The sequence below is a fragment of the Humulus lupulus genome, chromosome 2 (assembly GCF_963169125.1).
Source record: "Humulus lupulus chromosome 2, drHumLupu1.1, whole genome shotgun sequence".
NCBI lineage: Eukaryota > Viridiplantae > Streptophyta > Magnoliopsida > Rosales > Cannabaceae > Humulus > Humulus lupulus.
In genome coordinates, this window is record NC_084794.1 from 279,279,115 (window position 1) to 279,298,764 (window position 19,650).

At 32.4% G+C, this 19,650-nt stretch overlaps 1 protein-coding gene and 2 pseudogenes across 4 annotated transcripts; 1 reads left to right on the forward strand and 2 right to left on the reverse strand.

Annotated features, from left to right (window-relative positions):
- Nucleotides 1-267: 267 nt before the first annotated feature.
- LOC133819504 (alpha-mannosidase At3g26720-like) lies at nt 268-5,919 on the reverse strand. 4 transcript variants are annotated; one of them, XR_009886366.1, is made up of 8 exons: nt 5,841-5,919; nt 5,389-5,508; nt 4,829-4,941; nt 3,615-3,685; nt 1,474-1,552; nt 1,085-1,342; nt 857-997; nt 268-492 (listed from the first exon to the last, which is right to left on the reverse strand). XR_009886366.1 is itself a non-coding variant. In XM_062252765.1 (6 exons), the coding sequence occupies exons 1-4, from the start codon at nt 5,898-5,900 to the stop codon at nt 1,543-1,545; spliced, it is 303 nt and encodes a 100-aa protein (XP_062108749.1). In that variant the 5' UTR covers nt 5,901-5,919; the 3' UTR covers nt 916-997; nt 1,085-1,342; nt 1,474-1,542. The 4 variants fall into 4 exon arrangements, 1 of the variants encoding a protein (XP_062108749.1); XR_009886367.1 differs by lacking the exons at nt 3,615-3,685; nt 5,841-5,919 and adding an exon at nt 5,629-5,645; XR_009886365.1 differs by lacking the exons at nt 3,615-3,685; nt 4,829-4,941; nt 5,389-5,508; nt 5,841-5,919 and adding exons at nt 3,154-3,314; nt 3,399-3,505.
- Nucleotides 5,920-5,991: 72 nt separating this feature from the next.
- On the reverse strand, nt 5,992-13,395 carry LOC133815548 (alpha-mannosidase At3g26720-like; annotated as a pseudogene).
- LOC133815549 (casein kinase 1-like protein HD16) lies at nt 13,394-15,151 on the forward strand (annotated as a pseudogene).
- Nucleotides 15,152-19,650: the final 4,499 nt, after the last annotated feature.

The following is a 19,650-nucleotide window of genomic DNA, read 5'->3' on the forward strand; positions in this document are numbered from 1 at the left end:
TCTATTATATTTTAATTTTTTTTATATAATTAAAATTAGCTTTCTAATATATACTAGCAACATCAAATGAACTTGATTTTCAAATAACAAAAAGTAAGAACATTCTACATTGAATTAACAATCCACAATTTAGTTTAAAACATGCAACACTGTCATCAACAACAAAATATTCTTTAAGTATTCAAGGAGTCTAAAATTTACTACTTTCAACACAGAAATAATGATTCGCTGGATTTTTCCTCTACTTTTGCATCATCCATTGACAAGTTCTTAGAATTGTAGCTGTTTGATGGTTCTTCAATAACCTCTTTTTCAAATCCATTTTCCTTACCATTCTGGAGCTTAACCGAAGGACGCGTTCTCTTCAAAGGTGACAACAATCTAGTAATAGCGGCTTCAACATTGGCTCCACATATTGGCTCTTTTAAATAAGTAACAAAAGGGGTACTGATAAGCTTTCCCTGACAACCCTTAACACTGTCTGACGGGCACCTGAAAAATCTAACTATCTAAGTTAGGAAATCCAGCAGAAGTCTAACAAGCAGTCTGCGTAGATGATCCAAGACATAAAATGACTAGGATACAAAAAATTAAAACACATATTTCTCAAAAGCAGATAATATAGCCAGTATTATTCAGTCAACACTTGACTTGGAGCGCTTGAACTTTATTCATACGGACTTCAGCTTCTTAATGAACAAGTAGCCAATAATTATTTTAATTGATACTATAATCCCCTTTTGAAATTACTTAGTTAAAGCTATTTTTCAATAGATGGATTGGCAACACCAGTTTGTACATCACATGTTTACCAGTGCGATTTACCAATTACATAAGGATAGGGATGCAAGCTTACTTTTCATGTGGTCGATGAATTATTTCAACTCTGGATCTTCCCACGACGTTTTTAGAAAGTCTATAAGTGGTCATCCTCCTTAATTGGAGCCAATAGCTCTGAGGGGTTTTCCAAATATCGAAAAATCTTATGTTCATAAACCTGGAAATCGAAATTACAGATACTCAACCACTAGTAAGGGAATAAATAAAATAAATTGTAGCAGATATCAATGGAAACCAAATTTACCTCTGCAAGCAGAAGAATCTCATCAGCATTCAAGCAACAAGCATTACTTAGTTGTTCACTAAGATCTTTACAGCAACCTTGCTTTAGCAAACTAACAGTGTATAGCATAGGAAGACCACTTCCATCGCCGTAAAACACAGTCACCGTTATTTGCCGAGTTGCAGTTGAAGGTAGCGGCAACGACAAATACATGAAGGGATCAAAAGTGATTGAAATCTTTCCACATGCTGGGCAAACCAGTGTCGACTTATATTGGCCCTGACCATTAACATATAAACATTGTAAGAGAAGAAAATACTTTTGTACCAGTACAGGAAAAAATAAATGCTTATGGTTCAAGGAAAGAAGAAATATAGCTTTCAAGAAAGAAGACTTTAATTCCCACTCACCTGGAAAACATCCACTATCAATGAGTCATTCCGGGCCCTGTGATTTTGCAAATGATGAAGATCCAATGCCTACATCAATCTGCAAAATAGACAGTTAAGCTGTCATTTTCTACAATTTAGTATCCCATAGAGAAAAAAAAGAGGTTTGCAAATTATCATATTAATTCAGTAGCCAAAGGGCAAAAGTAAATGTTTCTGTAAAACTGAAAACTTAACTTCTCTTTATTTAGTGTAACAATAAAAATAATTAAAGAAATAAATAATACTTAACGTGACATCTAGGCAAGTAAGATGTTTGACAAAAGAAAGTATTAAAAAAAGAAATACCCTGAACTATTAAAAAAGAAAGTAATCACTATAGATTACTTGGACAAAAGAAAGATGAAACAATTAAAATATTATCTATTATTAAAAATAGTCAACAATATTCATAAGAACTCATTAGCCTAAAAAATTATAGAGGTATGTTGACTTACAAGACCTAGTCTTGGATACTTGCCTAAAATATGCCAAAAGGTACCTAACATAGTGACATGGTGTGCTCAAAATATAATGATATATTATTATGGCCAATTTACCGTTAAAGAGGGTGACACAATTCAATATAAGCAATCACTTGTCACAGTTGTTTCAGACATTGTGAAAGGTAAAATCAGACTTGATGGCTATGAAGGAATGGAAATAATGGCCAAAGAAAATTCCAATAATGTAAACCGGAAAATAAGATGTAATACTCTGTTTTGTCTTTAGAAAACATAGCCCCCCAAAAAAGCTCAGCAATGAAGGCTGGAAATAGACAAAAATCAGGAACAAAGACTTTGAAGAAACTAACCTAGAATAGAGCCAAGCTCTGACACATGACTCATTCAGATCTCTCTAAGTGTCTCTGTCTAATTGTAAATACATGATATGTGTGCATGCTATGCAGAAATGTAGATCATGTTAGGCTAATTCTAGTTAAAACCTCTAATTCTAGTTAAAACCTGGTTCATGTCAACAACAGCTGCATATCTTCCAACTAACAGTGAAAATATACTAATCAATTTAATTGATGAAGAACAGAGAAATAACAGTCTTTACAGCACAAAATCTACAAAAAATCATGATTAAAATGCAATGCAATAAATCCAATATGTTAATAATACTCTGGAACTTTGACTCTTTTATCTATGAAAGAGAGCTAAGTAAAACCTCCAATTATAGCACCTAGAATCTTAATCAACAAGAATGTGCAGATTTTTTCATAAAATAAACAGGGCTTATAATCAATAACCAAAACAGAGTGTTAGTGGCACCACACATATGAGAACATAATTTATAAGCAAGAAAGTTTCATGCACCTTTAAACAAAAATACAAATTTCAAGCCATGCTAAGTCAAGGTAATTTCAGCAGCAAAAAAAATTGTCAAGCTAATTAATAAGTACTATTATAGCTAATAAAATATATACAATATAAGCAATACATGCCAATAGAAATATCTTGATTGCATAGATACAAAAACAACATTAAATAATCTAAAAGGTTAAGTTGATATACAATAAGGTAGTATGTACTACTTAACAATACCAAACAATGTAATTAAAGTTCCTATTAACTGCTACAGTGAGTTAACAATTTTGACTAATTCTATATAAATATATCTTGCATTATACACAAAGCCATGTCCTAAAGAAGTTACCTTCCCTTCTTCACTTTGTCAGATACAGCTCTATAAGCATACTTCCACCAAGAACGAGGATCAGATTTCACAGAAACATGTGGACGAAAATGCGCATATTTTAAGCGTTGATTAAAGGCAGAAAAGTTATCAGCTAGTTTTAACATATCCTTTTATCCATCCTGCAACAACAAGATACTAAATTTTCAAGGCCAATCAAAACATGCCTCCAAGTATCCAATCACAATTGAATTATGAAATTAAACCTTTGATAAACAGAGAATGACATCATCCAGAATATACTTTGCATTTCCTGTAATTGGTTCCAGAATATAAGTGTGTTGTTTGACAATTCTATCAGCAGGTTTGCCTTCTTCAGTGCCATATCTAAAAACCTGAAGCAAATAAATGATCAAAGTTTCATAGTTTGAACATGCCCTCAACATATGTAACTGCAAGAATAAACTAAATATTGGTTCTACCTGGACCCACTCAGAAGGAAGCTAAGAGTTTCTCCAAGGTCACACCTGCAGCAAATGGGTGACCAGGATTGCTAGAGAATAGGAAATTAAAATTCAGACAGAAAATAAGAATGTTAAGATTCCAAAATATAAAATTTAACTTGCTATTACACACCTTTCACTGTCCTCATATCTGACATGAATATTTGAAATTGAGAGTTTCAAATTTCCAACTATAGTGTTGATAAGGGAACCCAACCATTATTGATTCTTCAAATAAAAATATATACATATTAATACAGTTATAATCATAATTGACAACCAAATATATGTATAAACATATGTATGGTTCAAAAAGATCAAAAGGTAAATCCTAGAAAAGAATAACATCACAGCATTTGAATACTACAACCAAAACTTGATAGAATATTTGTTATCAAAGATTCAAAAATAGCACATAAGACGCTTAAGAACCAAATACTAGTTACAAAGACCCGTTACCAATTAGAAATAATATGAGCATCCTATGCAAACATAAGTGCTAAAGTCCAAAGATAAGAAAATTAAGAATCTCATTTCTGAAAGCCTGGCCAATTTGAGCAACAGCAAAAGGAAGCTTGTTCCCATTGTAATAGTACAAGTCTTTGAAGTTAACAAATATGCCCTGTGCAGTTTCTGGCCGCATGAACCTACAGCAGAGGAGATTTAATTACATATCATTACTGACCAAACAGGAGTCTTAATAAAAAAGAATCGCTAAGAATAATTAGTACCAAAATGTAACGTGCTCACCTAGGGCTCAAGCCAGATTAGAATCAGACCTTGCAAAATGGGTCTAATATAAGAAATAACAACTAAATCAAACAGAAAATAATAGCTTATAAAATATCATATTTTCTTTGGTCGTCTTGATTGTAAATATCCGTATGGAACCTGAGTCTATTAGTTCTCCCTGTGTCATTTGAAAATTTGTTCATAGACACCATTATCAACTCAACTATAAATAGAGGATGGAAAAATGGTATACTTACAGTTAAACCCTCGCATTTATCATGAAGACAAACTGTTTCATTCAACACCTCACCAACTCCTCTTGAATCATCATGAAGTAATCTCGTACAAAATCAAAGCAGCCTGTTCGAAGTCATGAGGAAGCAATCCTAGCTGATTAAATCAAATGCATTAAACCAGGGAATAATAATTAATCTTGGAAAAGAATCAAAGAGAATAGAAACCTGTGGAGCATAAGCTCTATCTGACCATCCACTAAACTGGATCCCCCAACTGAACGGTCAACCAACATTGGCAATTCTGAGATACTGTCTTGCATGTATATTCCAAGATTAATCTGAAAAATAATAACAAAAGGCAAGAAAGCAGTCAGAAATATAATACATAGAGAATGCTGAACATGAGAAAAACAAAAACAAAGCATATGTTTTTGGATTTCCTCTCAAAAACTGAATTGAGACAGGTGAACTAAGTACATGCTCAATAATTGATGCTTACTATAAAAATTGTAAAATGGAATGGAGGTAAGATCAATGTAGCTTGAGAATAAATTGAATCAATACCATAACATATCTATATGAGTCGTATGTTTCAATGCATCAAGAAACAGAAGCACACAGGACAATAACTTCATGTATGCTTCCATGAGATGGAATAAAGACTTGAAAATAAACCGCAAAGATCTTCAACTTCCATATATTTAACTGTACAATGATATATAAAGTAGCACAGTGTGTGATTCAAATATCTCTTATCAAATTTAAGTATTAGAGATTTAGAATACCCTCTTAATGAAGTCACGTCCGTTAGAATCTGTGTAGAATGTTCCATTAGTCTTTAAGGCTGTTGTAATTTGAGTAGTGATTTCTTTTCCTATGCTATCATCCACAGGTATAGGTCCAATCTAAAAATAGAATAACATAATTAGCAAACAGTAAATTGACAACTATATATATATATATGAAAAACAAAGTTAACAGAATTCTCTGTGCTCTTGGTAGATCAATTTCAGAAGTTAACTTACAGTAAACTCAACTTCATCGTTTTCCTTTTCCTTGAATACCCTAGTAATCTGTGCATACATTTGGGTTTGTTACGAAAATTATAAGGAATAATGTCCCTAGGTTGAGAACACAATTCCAAACATGTTATCTAATCAATCCTACCCAATTACAGTTTGATATATCAAGTCTAAAACAACTATATGATCTTGTTATATTTGGAGCAGCAAATCACCTGAGATATCCATGGATTGAGCCGTTGGTGTACTTCATCCAGTAGCGGACCTCGAACCATAGTTAGAGAAGCCTAGAACATAGGAGTGTTACCTTTAGGTACTCAATTCTATAAATTGACAGTTCATGATCATTTAAAAAATTTACACAAATTAAACGACTTTAGTTACCTCGCTATCGGATTTGATTGGAAATGTGCCATTTGGACGAAAGACATATGCTCCAGAAGCCTTCAACAGAAAATACAAGACCACATTGATAACAGCTAAAACTACTCTAAACAATAGAAGTAATCTAGGAATTGACAAAGCACAGTAAAATTTTTAAGTGCATAGATAATTCACTACCTGTGGATCTTTATCAGTTCCATCGTTTCCACTGTAATAAATGTATGACTGTTCTGCAGATGCTGTAATCTTCAATAGGAACATAACATAGTAAACACATCACCATCTTTGTCCATCAATATAGAATTTTATAAAAGCATGAGCAAATACATGAATGTACAAGGAAATTGGAAACCAAAAAAAGAAAAAGAGGAAAAAGATTAGCATCACTGTCCATGGCATGTCTATGAGATAATTTACCTATACGTGTTAATTTTGAATTAAGATTGAATATTAGAAGATACATAAAAAAACTCCATACAAAAACAAACCATATAAAATGAAGTGGAAAAGGTACTGGGAAACTAAATCTTCAACATAGCATACCAAATTTCTGTTGTTAGCATAGTGTGAAAGCTTTTCATCACGAGCTGAATAAATTAGCTTCAAACTTCCTTGTCCAACTTCTATATTGTTGTCTATACTTTCTTCTCACCTGTACACAGAAGAAATGGCTACACTAGAGCCTGTAAAGTAGAGCAATAATTATATTATCAGGTCTAACTTGGAGAGCTCTTATATGTAACACCTTAAACATTACAATATGGCCAACCTGTTTGTTTAGTGGTAGAAATTATGTAAGTGCTAAAACTAATTGGCGGTACTGACACTGTAAATGCAAGCCAATATTTAACTGTTTCTCTCGGAGATTCACCCAAATATGCTCTCACATAATAATTTCTAACACTAAAAGTGGCATTCAATATAGGAAGAAGCTGGGCTTCAACTTTCTTCCCACTAGAATCCTGAACACTAATTCTGTCAGTGGAAAGCTACATAAAATTTCAGTTGCAAAGCCATTAGTAAACATGAATAAGTTAATATATACAACCTTATATTTTTTGCAGTTTTCTCCAAGTCAATGATGGTTACTTCTTAAATTAAGAAAGTGTTTGACACATATAGACATAGCGTTCTGTCCTCAAGTGTTCAATATTGGAACTCTTTTTGGTTAAAAGTGTGTAATAGAAATCATCAGTTCAAGTAGACCTTTTCAAATTTATGTTGATCAGCATTTGAAGTACAGTTTAGCTACTTACAGGAATTCGTATTACTTCTTCTCTCTTCCACCCTAGGGAATTGTAGATGACAACGACCTAGCAAGAAAATACATGATGATAAGATGACATAAAAAAGGGAATTCTCTGATACTCAATTGAGTTGGATATTACAACTTACAAGTAAAAATGTACTTACCAAACTTTTCCCATCAGACAGGACAACTTCTGATGGAGGACAATAACTTATGTTAAGAAGAGGACACTGCCAAGAAAAGCCAAAACATAAAACTGAATTGATGTACACTCTGTTACTGAGAAAAGTGTAATAATAATGGTGTTGAAGATTGAAGTTAGAGGTGCTTAAATAAATGCATCAACATTATAAAAGCCTAAACCAATCCCTTTTGAAATGAAAGCTAATAAAGAAAAGTTCAATTTACTCCCTTTCATGCCTCAATGGCATGTAGGTTCCCAAATTTCAATAGACTAAGATGCCTCATGCAACATGGGAAATGAAATAAAACCATTTATGCCCTATTTGTATATGACCAAAAAAAGGGTTCCAGTAGCAGGGTAAAAGAAAGAGTACATAAGGTCAAAACTCACAAGTGAGAAGGAAAATATTGTAAACCTAATGACAACTTGCCTGTTGAAAGTTTTCAACTCCAGAGCTTGAATCTGGTTGTGTCAAGTATGCTAAAGAAGAGGCAACCACCTTCTCAGCCTACAAAAAAAAAAAAGTAAACAGAAATGATTCATATGAAATTTAATACATAAAAAATATTTTGAAGTTAACTTGGTTGTTGAAAATATGCACCTCCTTGTAGCCCAAAGAAAGTCGCAAAGCATAATCAGCAGCAACGTGCTATCTTTCTGTACCACTAACTGCATCATGATGTTGAGCAATTGCCAAAGCATCAGCAAGTACCTCAGTGTTTGGCCCTGAGTCAACCCTTCCTTTAAAAAACTCCAACTGCCTAGCTGTCTGTTCATTAGAATAAAAAACCAATAGATGTTTAAAAAGAGACAGTAGAAGCTTGCCAGATACTTGAGAGAAACTCTAAATATATAAAAGAGGCTCAGGATATACCAGATAGTAACCACTCAAAGCTCTAACGTAACCTTTAAGTCCTGGACGACTTGTAAAGTACCCGGTCCAATAAGCATTTGGATGATCTGCATACCTTTAAAAAAGGGAATACATTTTAAGAAGAAATTCTTGAAAACTAAAACTGAAATGCAGACATCAAACTTTACTCACGAGAAAAAGTGATCAGTTTCAAGAGGCCATTTCTCATCAGTTGCATGTTTCACATCAGTGTAAAGAGATGGTGTTGAATACAGTGCATTCACACGCCCATCCTAAGAATCGACAAATTAATGCAATTTAGTAACTTTAGACTTCAACAAGAACTCCAGGATGGAATGACAATGAACAGGTAATAAATATTACTTCGGTATTCAGATTGAGCAACATATTTCTATTTAACTCATTCAATATGCAAAGATCTATAGGACTACCTGATTTACATAGTGAATAAACTTGTCCATCTGCCTGAACCATGAAATTGCATATTGATAACGAAAATCTATCCCCATCATCCACATAATGTGATTGGTTCTTGCCACGTTAGCCTACAAGAAGAGAAAACGTTTACTTTAATCATTCCAAAAGAATTCCACTAAAATTCCTACAGAATTTGAGGTTACCAAAAACAAAAAAACTAAACACAAAGGTTTATCAGATTTATCATGATCTACACAATGAACATAAATGCAATTATTAGGATATGGAATTTAATGTGTAGACTCCTATTATTTTAAATATTGATCATTTGCATACAGTAATCTAGCAAACATGGAATTCGACTAAATGGTTCCTCTCTAATTCTTACCTGAGCTAAAGCGGCAGCAACAAAGTCATTCACTCGCTCTTGAACATTATAGTCAAACATAAGAGTATCATCCTACAACCAAAAAACATGTTTCAGAATGCATTCTGATGCAAACTTTCAGGCATTATCTACATTATTGATCAATCAAACTTACCTAAATAGGTGGTGAAACATCATTTATTTCAAACGTGAAACCATCAGGAGGATCATAATGCCGGGGCGATATGCCAGTGAAAATCTGAGGATAAAATTAATAAAGAAAGTTACTTGGAATCCAAGCACATGACTAGTAGAAGCGACAAATATAAGAATTAATATATCAAATCAATTAGTGGTAATAAAATAAAGAGGTTCCTAACCTGTGAAGAAGAACCAAGGGACCTGGATCCCTGCCATACAACATCAAGAGTTTTCTCTTTGAGACGCTTAGCTCTGTCTTGGTAATCAATTCGAGAAAAATAGAGGGAGTCAAATCCCAATGGCAGTTTTTCCAACGACGATCTCCAAGAACGATGAGACCACTGGGCCGAAGGCACGTAGAGGTGGGCTCGCACCTGGGGTCACTTGGTTTGGGGGTTGGGTTCACGGGTGCCTGAGATTTGGAGCTTGGCTCGGAGAAAAACGGGTGTGAGGATGGTGGTTTGGTGGTCGGAGATGAGGATGATGGTGGTTACGGGAGTGCTGCTAGGGTGAAGGGAAGAGAGAGACGAGAAGGAGAACGGGAAAAAAGGGAAAATGAGAAAGAGATAAGACTTCGGTCCGAGATAGTGAAAATTAGAAAAATTTGCCTCTGTTTTTTTTCACTTGGCGCTTTATTTTTAACTTTGCCGCGTGTGATTTACTCAATAACTTTATATATAAAATAACTCTTTTAAAATAGTATTATAATGATGTGTTATGGTAATGGGTGTTTGGTGTAGTGAAAGCTTGGTTTTTTTTCTTGTTCTGTTTTGGGTAGGCTTGAATTTGGTTTTAAATTTTTTTCTTCTGATTTCCTTAATGTACACAGACTATATACACATATATATATATTGGTTAAAGGTGGGAACTTGGTCTAGCTCATATATATCATTGACAGTTGTGGGAAATGTAACTTGATATGAGTAATTTTAACCCAAATGAATTTTTAGTTGAATTTCTCAAAATGACTGTTAAGAATGCCAAAACATTTTTGACCTATTATGACAATACATCTAAAGTTACAAATATTATTACTACAACTAGGACAAGAGATGACAAATATTTTGACTGTCCTGGAAAAATCATTTCAATTGAAACTTGTAAAAGTCATTTTGGTAACACATTTCTCCAAAAGAAACTGTCCTCTGCATGGAAGAAACATAGCCAAAAAAAAGTTCACATGGAATCAAGTTGTACTAAAACGTATGGTTTGATACCTGAAGAAAAAATTTAGTTTCATACTTCTAAAATGACTTTGGATACAAATGACATTTTATACTACTTCTCAAACATCTGTCATAAAACTTATAATCTCGATTCAAATATTTATCAAAGGTACAATATTGTAATACTCTAGAAATATTATGTGAAAGACTCAGAATATCTTTTTTTTTCTTTTCTTTTCTTTCTCTATCTCTCACTCAAAAATCTTGAAGCTTGAGAAGAAGAACAAAGTATTCTTCTTCTTTATGCTTCTTACTTAGTCTTGTTGTGCTCTTTTTTTGGTTCTCTGGTGTTGTGTAAGTCAAAAAGACTTGGTTTTTTAGGTTCACCATCATCACAAGAAGGAGAAGACCAGAAAAGAAAATGAATGGTTCGGTTCTTGATGGTATAATTAATAGGCTTCTTGAAGTTAGAACAAATCCTAGGAAGCTTGGTTTTTTTTTTGTTCTGTTCTTGGGTAGGCTTCAATTTGGTTTAAAATTTTTTTTTCCGAATCTGTTCTAATAATAGAGAACTAAGAAAGTCATAGAAGTGTCTCTACATAGCAGTAATAATTGACATTTTATTATATATATATATATTTATAAACATATATGCTCTACACAGACAGATTTAAGAAATGAAGTTTCAATGATTTTTGTATACTATTTTACTATAATTGTGATAATGTACTAGTGTATTGACTAGCTAGTGCAATGTTAGTAATATGAGTGAAATAAAATTAGAAATATTTAACTCATTGTTTTTAAATAAATTCAATTTAGAAAAATAGATATGTCTATGATGCTTGTTATTGAGTAATTGATTTCAATGGATATTGTTTTAGTAAAAAAATATAGTAGGGAGTTCAAACCTAATATTGATATTTGGTACTAGTTCCTTCTATATTTGTTGTAATTGAAGCACCAAAAACTCTCCTTCTATCTCTATATCTCAGTTGAAGCACCTGAAATAGAAAGAAATAAATAAATTTTAAATAAAGAAGCATATCATATAAGATAAGTGAACTAGTTACTTGTTCTTTGTATTTTTTTTTTCTTTGATTATAGATTTCCATCAAAGAGTGTTTGATTTGTTTGATCAAAATGTCAGAAAAGACCTAATGAATCTTCAAGAAAGTATAACAACATTCATAAAAAAAAAAGAGATGTATATGTCTATGATCAATGTTTTTATTTCCAAGTTAATTTCAATGCATATTGTTTTAGTGAAATATGGTAGAGAGAATAAAAACTTGTTTGTCAGTACCTTCTCCTTACACCCAGTTGAAGCACCTAAAGAAATTTTTTTAATTAAACAATCAAACCAATATAGCCATGATATTTAATCAGTATATGCCATATATACCTCAACAAAATGTTGATAAACTAGTGAAAAAAAAAGAGATACTTACTATATTTATTAATTTTCTTAGATAGTATCCTCCTTGAAAAACTAAAATTTAAATTTCAACCTAGTTATTTGTAATTTTTTTAATTAATACTTTTATTTCCTATATTTATGTTGATTATACATGAGATATCTATATTTAATGAAATAAAAATTTGAAAAATATTAAATTGTTTTTTTATAATTAATTTTTATTATATTTCCTACTTTACAAAAATTAAAACTAAATTTACATTTTATACTGAATGGTTGTTGTTTCCTAAATATGTGGTTATAGTTAAGTAAAATATTTTTTAATTATTAAAATACTGAATATGCATATATATAATAGGTTAGTTTTTTAAATTATGTCAAAGATATTTGTATTATTGACCCATATACATAGGAATCAGTTTTGGTGAGTCATATATTTGGATTTGTGCTGATTAAAACTATATTTGTGCTGATTACACATGAGATATCTATATTTAATGAAATAAAAATTTGAAAATATTAAATTGTTTTTTTATAATTAATTTTTATTATATTTCCTACTTTACAAAAATTAAAACTAAATTTACATTTTATACTGAATGGTTGTTGTTTCCTAAATATGTGGTTATAGTTAAGTAAAATATTTTTTAATGATTAAAATACTGAATATGCATATATATAATAGGTTAGTTTTTTAAATTATGTCAAAGATATTTGTATTATTGACCCATATACATAGGAATCAGTTTTGGTGAGTCATATATTTGGATTTGGCTGTAATCACTCTAACCCCCACCAAAGCGATCAAAACATAGAACAAAAATCATGCACTCAAGCCTTATCCCAACATTATTCACATACAATTCAAACCAACAAACATGTACACAACACAGAAACATCCTTGATTTCCTTAGTGTATACATATTATATACACATATATATACTTCTCAAACATCTGTCATAAAACTTATAATCTTGATTCAAATATTTATCAAAGGTACAATATTGTAATACTCGAGAAATATTCTGTGAAAGACTCTTTATATATCTTTTTTTTTTCTTTCTCTATCTTTAACTCAAAAATCTTGAAGCTTGAGAAGAAGAACAAAGTATTCTTCTTTTTTATGCTTCTTACTTAGTCTTTTTGTGCTCTTTTTTTGGTTCTCTGGTGTACAAACAGAATCCTATAAACTTGGTTAGAGTTTTAGACATTCAAATCAAGAAACATATTTTTTATGTCAAAGATGAGTTTGAAAAGTCCACAAGGATTTTGGTTTTTCGTTCACTTGTATTGTCAAATAATTGCTATTGAATGTGCATAAAGAATTATTCAAGATTCAAGAAGCAGAGGCTGCTTATTTCTGTAAGGTTTAAAGTTTTACTAGTTGTGGCTATTTACAGTCACCAATTGATCAATATAGAGGAATGAATATATGTAGTTTATTTCTCTTGTACCAAAATTTTACATGCTTTTCATTGTTTGTGTCTGCAGAAGAATTTACAAGCATGGTGAAAGTGGGAACCGTTTTGATGGCAGTAGTACAGCTCCTCTATGCACTGGGTAAAATTTCAATTGTCAGACTTATTGTACCACCCTGGTTTGTATAGCTTAATAGTTTTTTCTTGCTAATCAAGAGAGGATAATATTTTTTTGCTTTCCTGAATTCAACTTTATAGGATTCTGTTTGTACATCTTTTTCATTATTGGTATTATAATCCATGTTTGTTGCATACACCTCTTTCATGTTGCAGAAGTTTTTTGTTTTAATTTGATTCGAGTATTTTGTAGTAACTATATATTGTTGCTAAGTGAACCTTTAAACCTTTGCATCTATTTGATTGACAGTGTGCAATTTTTTCTTTTTACACTACATGATTTCTGTTTCACATTTATGTGCTTTAGATATGTATGAATTTTGTGGTTTCCAAAAAAAGGCTACTTCTCCATGTAGTTTGTGGACTGAGCTTGTTGTGTAATACTAATAATGTTTTTTAAATACATCTTCAGGTGCAGATTGGCAATTCTCCACTGTACAAGTTAGATAGAAAGCTGGGGAAGGGGGGTTTTGGACAAGTATTCGTGGGAAGAAGAGTGGCTGGTGGTATCGCTAGAACTGGGCCTGATGCCTTTGAGGTTTTTCCCCCTCCCGCATGTTTCACTCTTGTACAATTATTAAGGAAGTTTTTTATGCTGCTAATGGCAATCCCATTAACCTTTTCTAGGTTGCTTTGAAGTTAGAGCATAAAAATAGTAAAGGCTGCAGTCACGGTCCTCCATATGAGTGGAAAGTGTACAGGTAATTTTTTTTGTTATTAGTTATTAATCGACAAGTTTTATTACCTAATTGGTGTTTTTGTTAAAAAAAAACATAACAGTTCTCTCAATGGTTGTTATGGAATTCCCTCTGTCCATTATAGAGGCCAGCAAGGAGACTACAATATCTTAGTCAGTTTCCATTCTATCTGTAAGTGATTCTTTTAGTTGTTTTGAAATTGCTTTTGCCAGTAAATATTCATGACTAACGATTTCCTGATTCTGAAAATAGGTCATGGACATGCTTGGCCCAAGTTTATGGGATCTTTGGAACACTAATAACCAAATGTAAGAAATTGTGTGTTCTTTCTTCCTCCTCCCAAGTTACTCTTTCCAATGTTTCAGATTTTATTATCTATTCTTAATATACACATATATTTCCCAACTAAAAAGATATTTGAATAATTACCTTTTGGTATTTACATTGATTATTTCTAAATGTCTACTCTTTTTAAAGGTTGTCTGAAGATACAGTTGCTTGTATAGCAGTGGAGGCTATATCAATTCTAGAACAACTTCATTTCACAAAACCATGACAATCTGCTTTTGTACCTATCATAATTATTGCACAAAACTAATCTTACTTTTCTTCTTCAGCATCAAAATGGAGAGATGCATCATTTGGTCGTCATGTTGAATATGACCAAAAGCCGGATGTTTTCAGGTACTACTTCCTTTAGTAAGGCTATGCATGGTCAATGGTTAGGATGTAAGATGGTTCTCAGAAATAAAGAAAGAAAGCTAAACCACTTGTCTGTTTCACTTAACATGATTTTTTTGGAAGCTTGATATAATTTTTGACTTTTGATAGGGGAACTGTACGCTATGCGAGTGTACATGCTCATTTAGGCAGAACAGGGAGCCGTCAGGATGATCTTGACTCGCTAGCTTATACCTTGGTATTTCTTCTTAAAGGAAAACTTCCCTGGCAGGGCTACATTGTGAGTTAATTTCAGTTTCCATTTAACATTTCCAGTTGAAACATCTTATTTTGCTGACCTTTTTTGTTTTTTTAATGCTTTGGTAAATTCTTGAGATGCAGGGTGACAATAAAGGGTTCCTTGTCTGTAAGAGAAAGATGGCAACTTCCTCTAACAAATTATGCTGCTTGTGCCCTCCTCATTTTCAAAAATTCCTTGAGATGGTGACCAACATGAGATTCGATGAAGAGCCCAATTATTCAAAGCTTATTTCTCTTTTTGATGGCAGCATAGCTCTTAATGTGTCTCTGCGACCAATCAGAACTGATGGGGTAGCTAAGGTGGTTGCCTTATGTCATAGCTTATCGATTAGCGTTTAGTAATATGATTTTTTTTTCAACTAAATGTTGAATATTTAAATGTAGTTTGGTCAAAAAAGAGGAAGATCACTTGTGGAGTTAGAAGATGGTGAGCAGCCTAGGAAGAACATTCGATCAGGTAGTCCAGTCTCTCAGTGGATCTCAGTATTTAATTACAGATCATCAATGAAGCAGAGGTAGTTGATGCAGCTCTCCGTCTCTTTTCCTATTTTTCATTATCTTATTCTTTGTCTCCTTTCATATTTTATGTTTTTAAGATATTGGCATGCTAGAAATACACTCTGTCTGGTCTTTATGGTTCTGCTAAATGCTTGTACAAGTAGTTCTTTTGTTGATTTGAATAATTTTCATCATTCTTATATAAAAAAAAGGAGACAAAAGGGTCATCAGAGGTCCCCCGTTTTTTTTTAACACTCCATTATAGTTTATGGGATTTGTCTGTCTTTTTATATGGTATTTCTTCTTGGACAATTTTTGTTGGCAATTGGAGGGTGTTTGGTAGGAGGGAGAAGTGAGAGGAAATAAACGGGGTAAAGTAAGAAAATGAATTTGGGTTATGGTTGTTATTTGGCTGGATGAGAGGAGGGAGTATATTAGACAATGTATCTCAAATCATCAATTTTAGCCAGTTTTTTACACCCTCTAATTTGGAGAGATTTTGTTATTCCTCTTATACGAGACAAACAATGGAAAAATGTTTCCTTCCTACCAAATATAGCATTAATAAGGTAAAGGGCTGAATCTGATACATTTAATTACTGGAGGCCAAATATTACTCAATGTTATTGTTTACATGTTTGTTATCTCCAGTAACTATAGTTTTCTGCCCTTTCCTTTATTTATCAGCAACTAAAAGAAGTCTATGCTGCAGGTATCACTACAATATTTTGGATGCAAGACTTCAACATCATGTTGATAAAGGGAAGGAGGATGGTTTGTACATTAGCTGCGTATCTTCTTCCTCGAATACGTGGGCTGTTGTTTTGGATGCAGGAACAGGTTTCTCATCCCAGGTTTTTGAACTATCACAAATTTTCCTGCATAAGGTTGGTATTCCTGAATTTTTCTTTCCATAGCTTCTTCTTTTGATTTTGAAGTTTCATTTTAAATGATGCAGTTGTGGCTTCACAAGTTTTAATCTTTCATTTTTACTTCATCAAGAGTGGATGGTGGAAACAGTGGGAGAAGAATTACTATATCACTGCAGTTGCTGGTGCATGCAATGGCAGTGCCTTGGTGGTAATGTCTCAAGGTAAATGGGGTTTTATTTTTAAATTCTTATAATTGGTTCCTTTAATAATTGCTTTCGCATGTAAGACATCTTTATTTTCATGTGAGACAGACCTTTGTACTCTGCACTTTGCTTTTGTGAAAGGCCACTTTGGCCATGGTTTGGGTAATTTGAGCCTTTAAAAGAAACTTGTTATATATATATATATGAGAATTATCATCTATATATGGATTAGATCTTCATGGATCATTACAATGCTCAACATGTAAATGTGTGCATATGTATACATAATTGATGTTGTTTCTTCAAGTGCAAAACCAAGAGAAACTTATTGACAAAAACTGCCTTAAGAGATGAATTTTCAAGAATTTCAAACTTCAAACACTTTTCTTTGTGATTCAGGTGACATTCTTGGACAATAGATTAACTTAATTGACATTTTCTTTGTGTAATAGCTATAGCTATATGATCATGAACACAACCATTAATAACTATACATAATCAGAATTGATTTATTTATAGATGCTAAAGATATAGGTGATCCAGTCATCAATGATCGATATGATTTCCACATGATTTCCACGTTTGAATAAATTATAAGATGAAGTACATATAACATAAATATATATAATAAATAAAGTTATATTATCATGTAGCAAAAAAGACAATAATATTGTTTCTTTTACTTTTTTAATTGTCTTTTTTCTTTTTGGCATCTAATTTACTGTATATTTTTAGTTTAATGTGTGTCTATATATATATATATATGCATAATCCATGTTTATTTTCAAGTGAAAAACCAAGAGCCACTTACTCAGAAGAACTGCTTTAAGAGAGGTTTTGAGTTTATTTTCTATGTCAAAACTCAGTTCTTTTGTGGGATATTGGATGGCAATTCTTTGCAATTGTCCACAAAATTAATATTTTAGAATTTTGAATGCATGTGATGTATTTTCAGGAACGATTGTTGTTAGAACTAAAAACAGCAATCAAATGAAAATCGCCTTGAAGAGGGAGCATGAAGTGGAATTGCTGCCAACTTCTTTATATATGTAAATATGAACTAAAAGTACAATTTTTGACATGTGTATAGATTTTTGTATTATGTTTTATATTGATTTTGTACTAAATATTTTTTTTAGTTTGTACTTTGTTTATCTATTTTATAAAAACTAGCAAAAAGGGTATTAGCTACCAAAAAGACATAGTTTGCTACCAGTTTTTTGGTAGCTAAAACACAATTTTTTTGTAGTGGATTGTAGAGTCCAAGAACTTTACTTAGCTAAGTTAGATAGTAGTATTATAGTAGTAATAGTATTATCTTTATGACTGTGGATTTTTGGTTCAGACCGGGAATTATTTGGACACTCATAGTAGTACTTGTAGATTTTCTAAGTTTAACCTATAGTTTAAGAATATTGATGTTAACCGAAGGTTTGATTATATGACTGATATTAAGGATAATATTTATTATACTATAAGGTTTAGATAAGGACCAATAGGATTTTAAGCACATGTTATGAATGGGTGATTAAGGATTAAGTATTTTGAGGATTAAAATTTAATAAGGAGTAAAGTTTAAATGCTATAAGGTCAGTCAGCAGCTTTGAATACGTTGAGGGCTTAGTCAAGGCTGTTTACTCCATTCAAACTTAGCTAAAAATGTGTAATTTCGTGTTTAATTAATCAGCATGTGCCGATATATCGCAGCTATAGGGGGCAATATATCGCAACACGTAGATACGGAAAACACGAGACGATGCACGACTGCCTCGGGCATACTGGCCCAGGCAATATATCACCTACAGGGGGCGATATATCGCCTCCTTCAGTGTATTTTGAAACGTTTTGAAATCATTTTCCATTCAGCCATTCAACCCCTTGATAAGTCCAGCATCTTTTTGAACGAGTCTTCAGCCTCTGCTGAATGATTATTCAAATTATTTTCACCTAAGAAGCTATTATTTTTATTCAAGTGAAATTTAGATCCTTTCATTCCTAAACTCTATAAATAGGACCTAGTACCCATCCATTATTCATCTTTTGCTCTAAGTTCAAAGGCTGAAAGTGCTAAGTGAGTGTGAGAGTGTAAACACCTGGGTTGGGGAATCATAAGCTTGATCATTATAAGCTTATCAAATACTTTGGGAAGTAAGGTTTTATAGTATTTCAGTTTGAGGTGTAGATTGGTCTTACAAGTCTTCAAGGTAACCCAAAACTCTAGTTCATTTCTGTACTTGTTCTTTTAAGTTCTCATAGTCTTCTACTCAGCCTCTAACCTTAATCTTTATTTTGGTTAGGCAATCTAAGTTCTTAAGCAAAAAGGTTTTGGTAAGCATTTTTCTCAAGGTTTAGTCCTTCCATTCCTTTCATTTCTTTTTCTTCAAATCTACTCACCCCGTTATATATATGGTTTTAGGAGTGTTCCAAAAGTCCAAACGCTGTCCTCTTATCCCGGTAACTTTGGTAACGAAAATAGGATAGAATCTATATGTTTTATGCTTATGTTATCTTATGTTTTATGTTATGAAATATGTTATAAAATATGTTATGATATGTATGTTTGTAGGCTTGGGCATATGACCCATATGAATAACAAGACCCCAGATAGAATATGGGCATATGACCTACTTAGCTAGTAGGACCCCACTAATCTCATGGGCATATGACTTGTTTAGTCTATGGGACCCCAAGTAATAATGGCCATTATAGTATGTGTATGATATAAGTGTTATGTTATGTTATGTTACGTTATGTAGTGTTATGTTTTTATGTTTCTTATGAAATTATGTATATGACTATGTGTTAGATTTTCCTTGCTGGGCATTAGGCTCATTCCTTTTTGTTTTATGTGCAGGAAAATAGCTTTAGAGGCGGTAAGATTCGTGGATGCTTAGAGAATGTGTATCGGTGATGGA

Coding starts and splice junctions, on each gene's coding strand:
- LOC133819504 (XM_062252765.1), bottom strand. CDS start 5,900: ATGGTTCGAGGTCCGCTACTGGATGAAGTACACCAACGGCTCAATCCA. Junction 5,509..5,840: donor TCAATCCATGGATATCTCAG/GTGATTTGCTGC, acceptor TTCTATTTTTAG/ATTGGACCTATACCTGTGGA. Junction 4,942..5,388: donor GACGTGACTTCATTAAGAGG/GTATTCTAAATC, acceptor ATTATTTTTCAG/ATTAATCTTGGAATATACAT.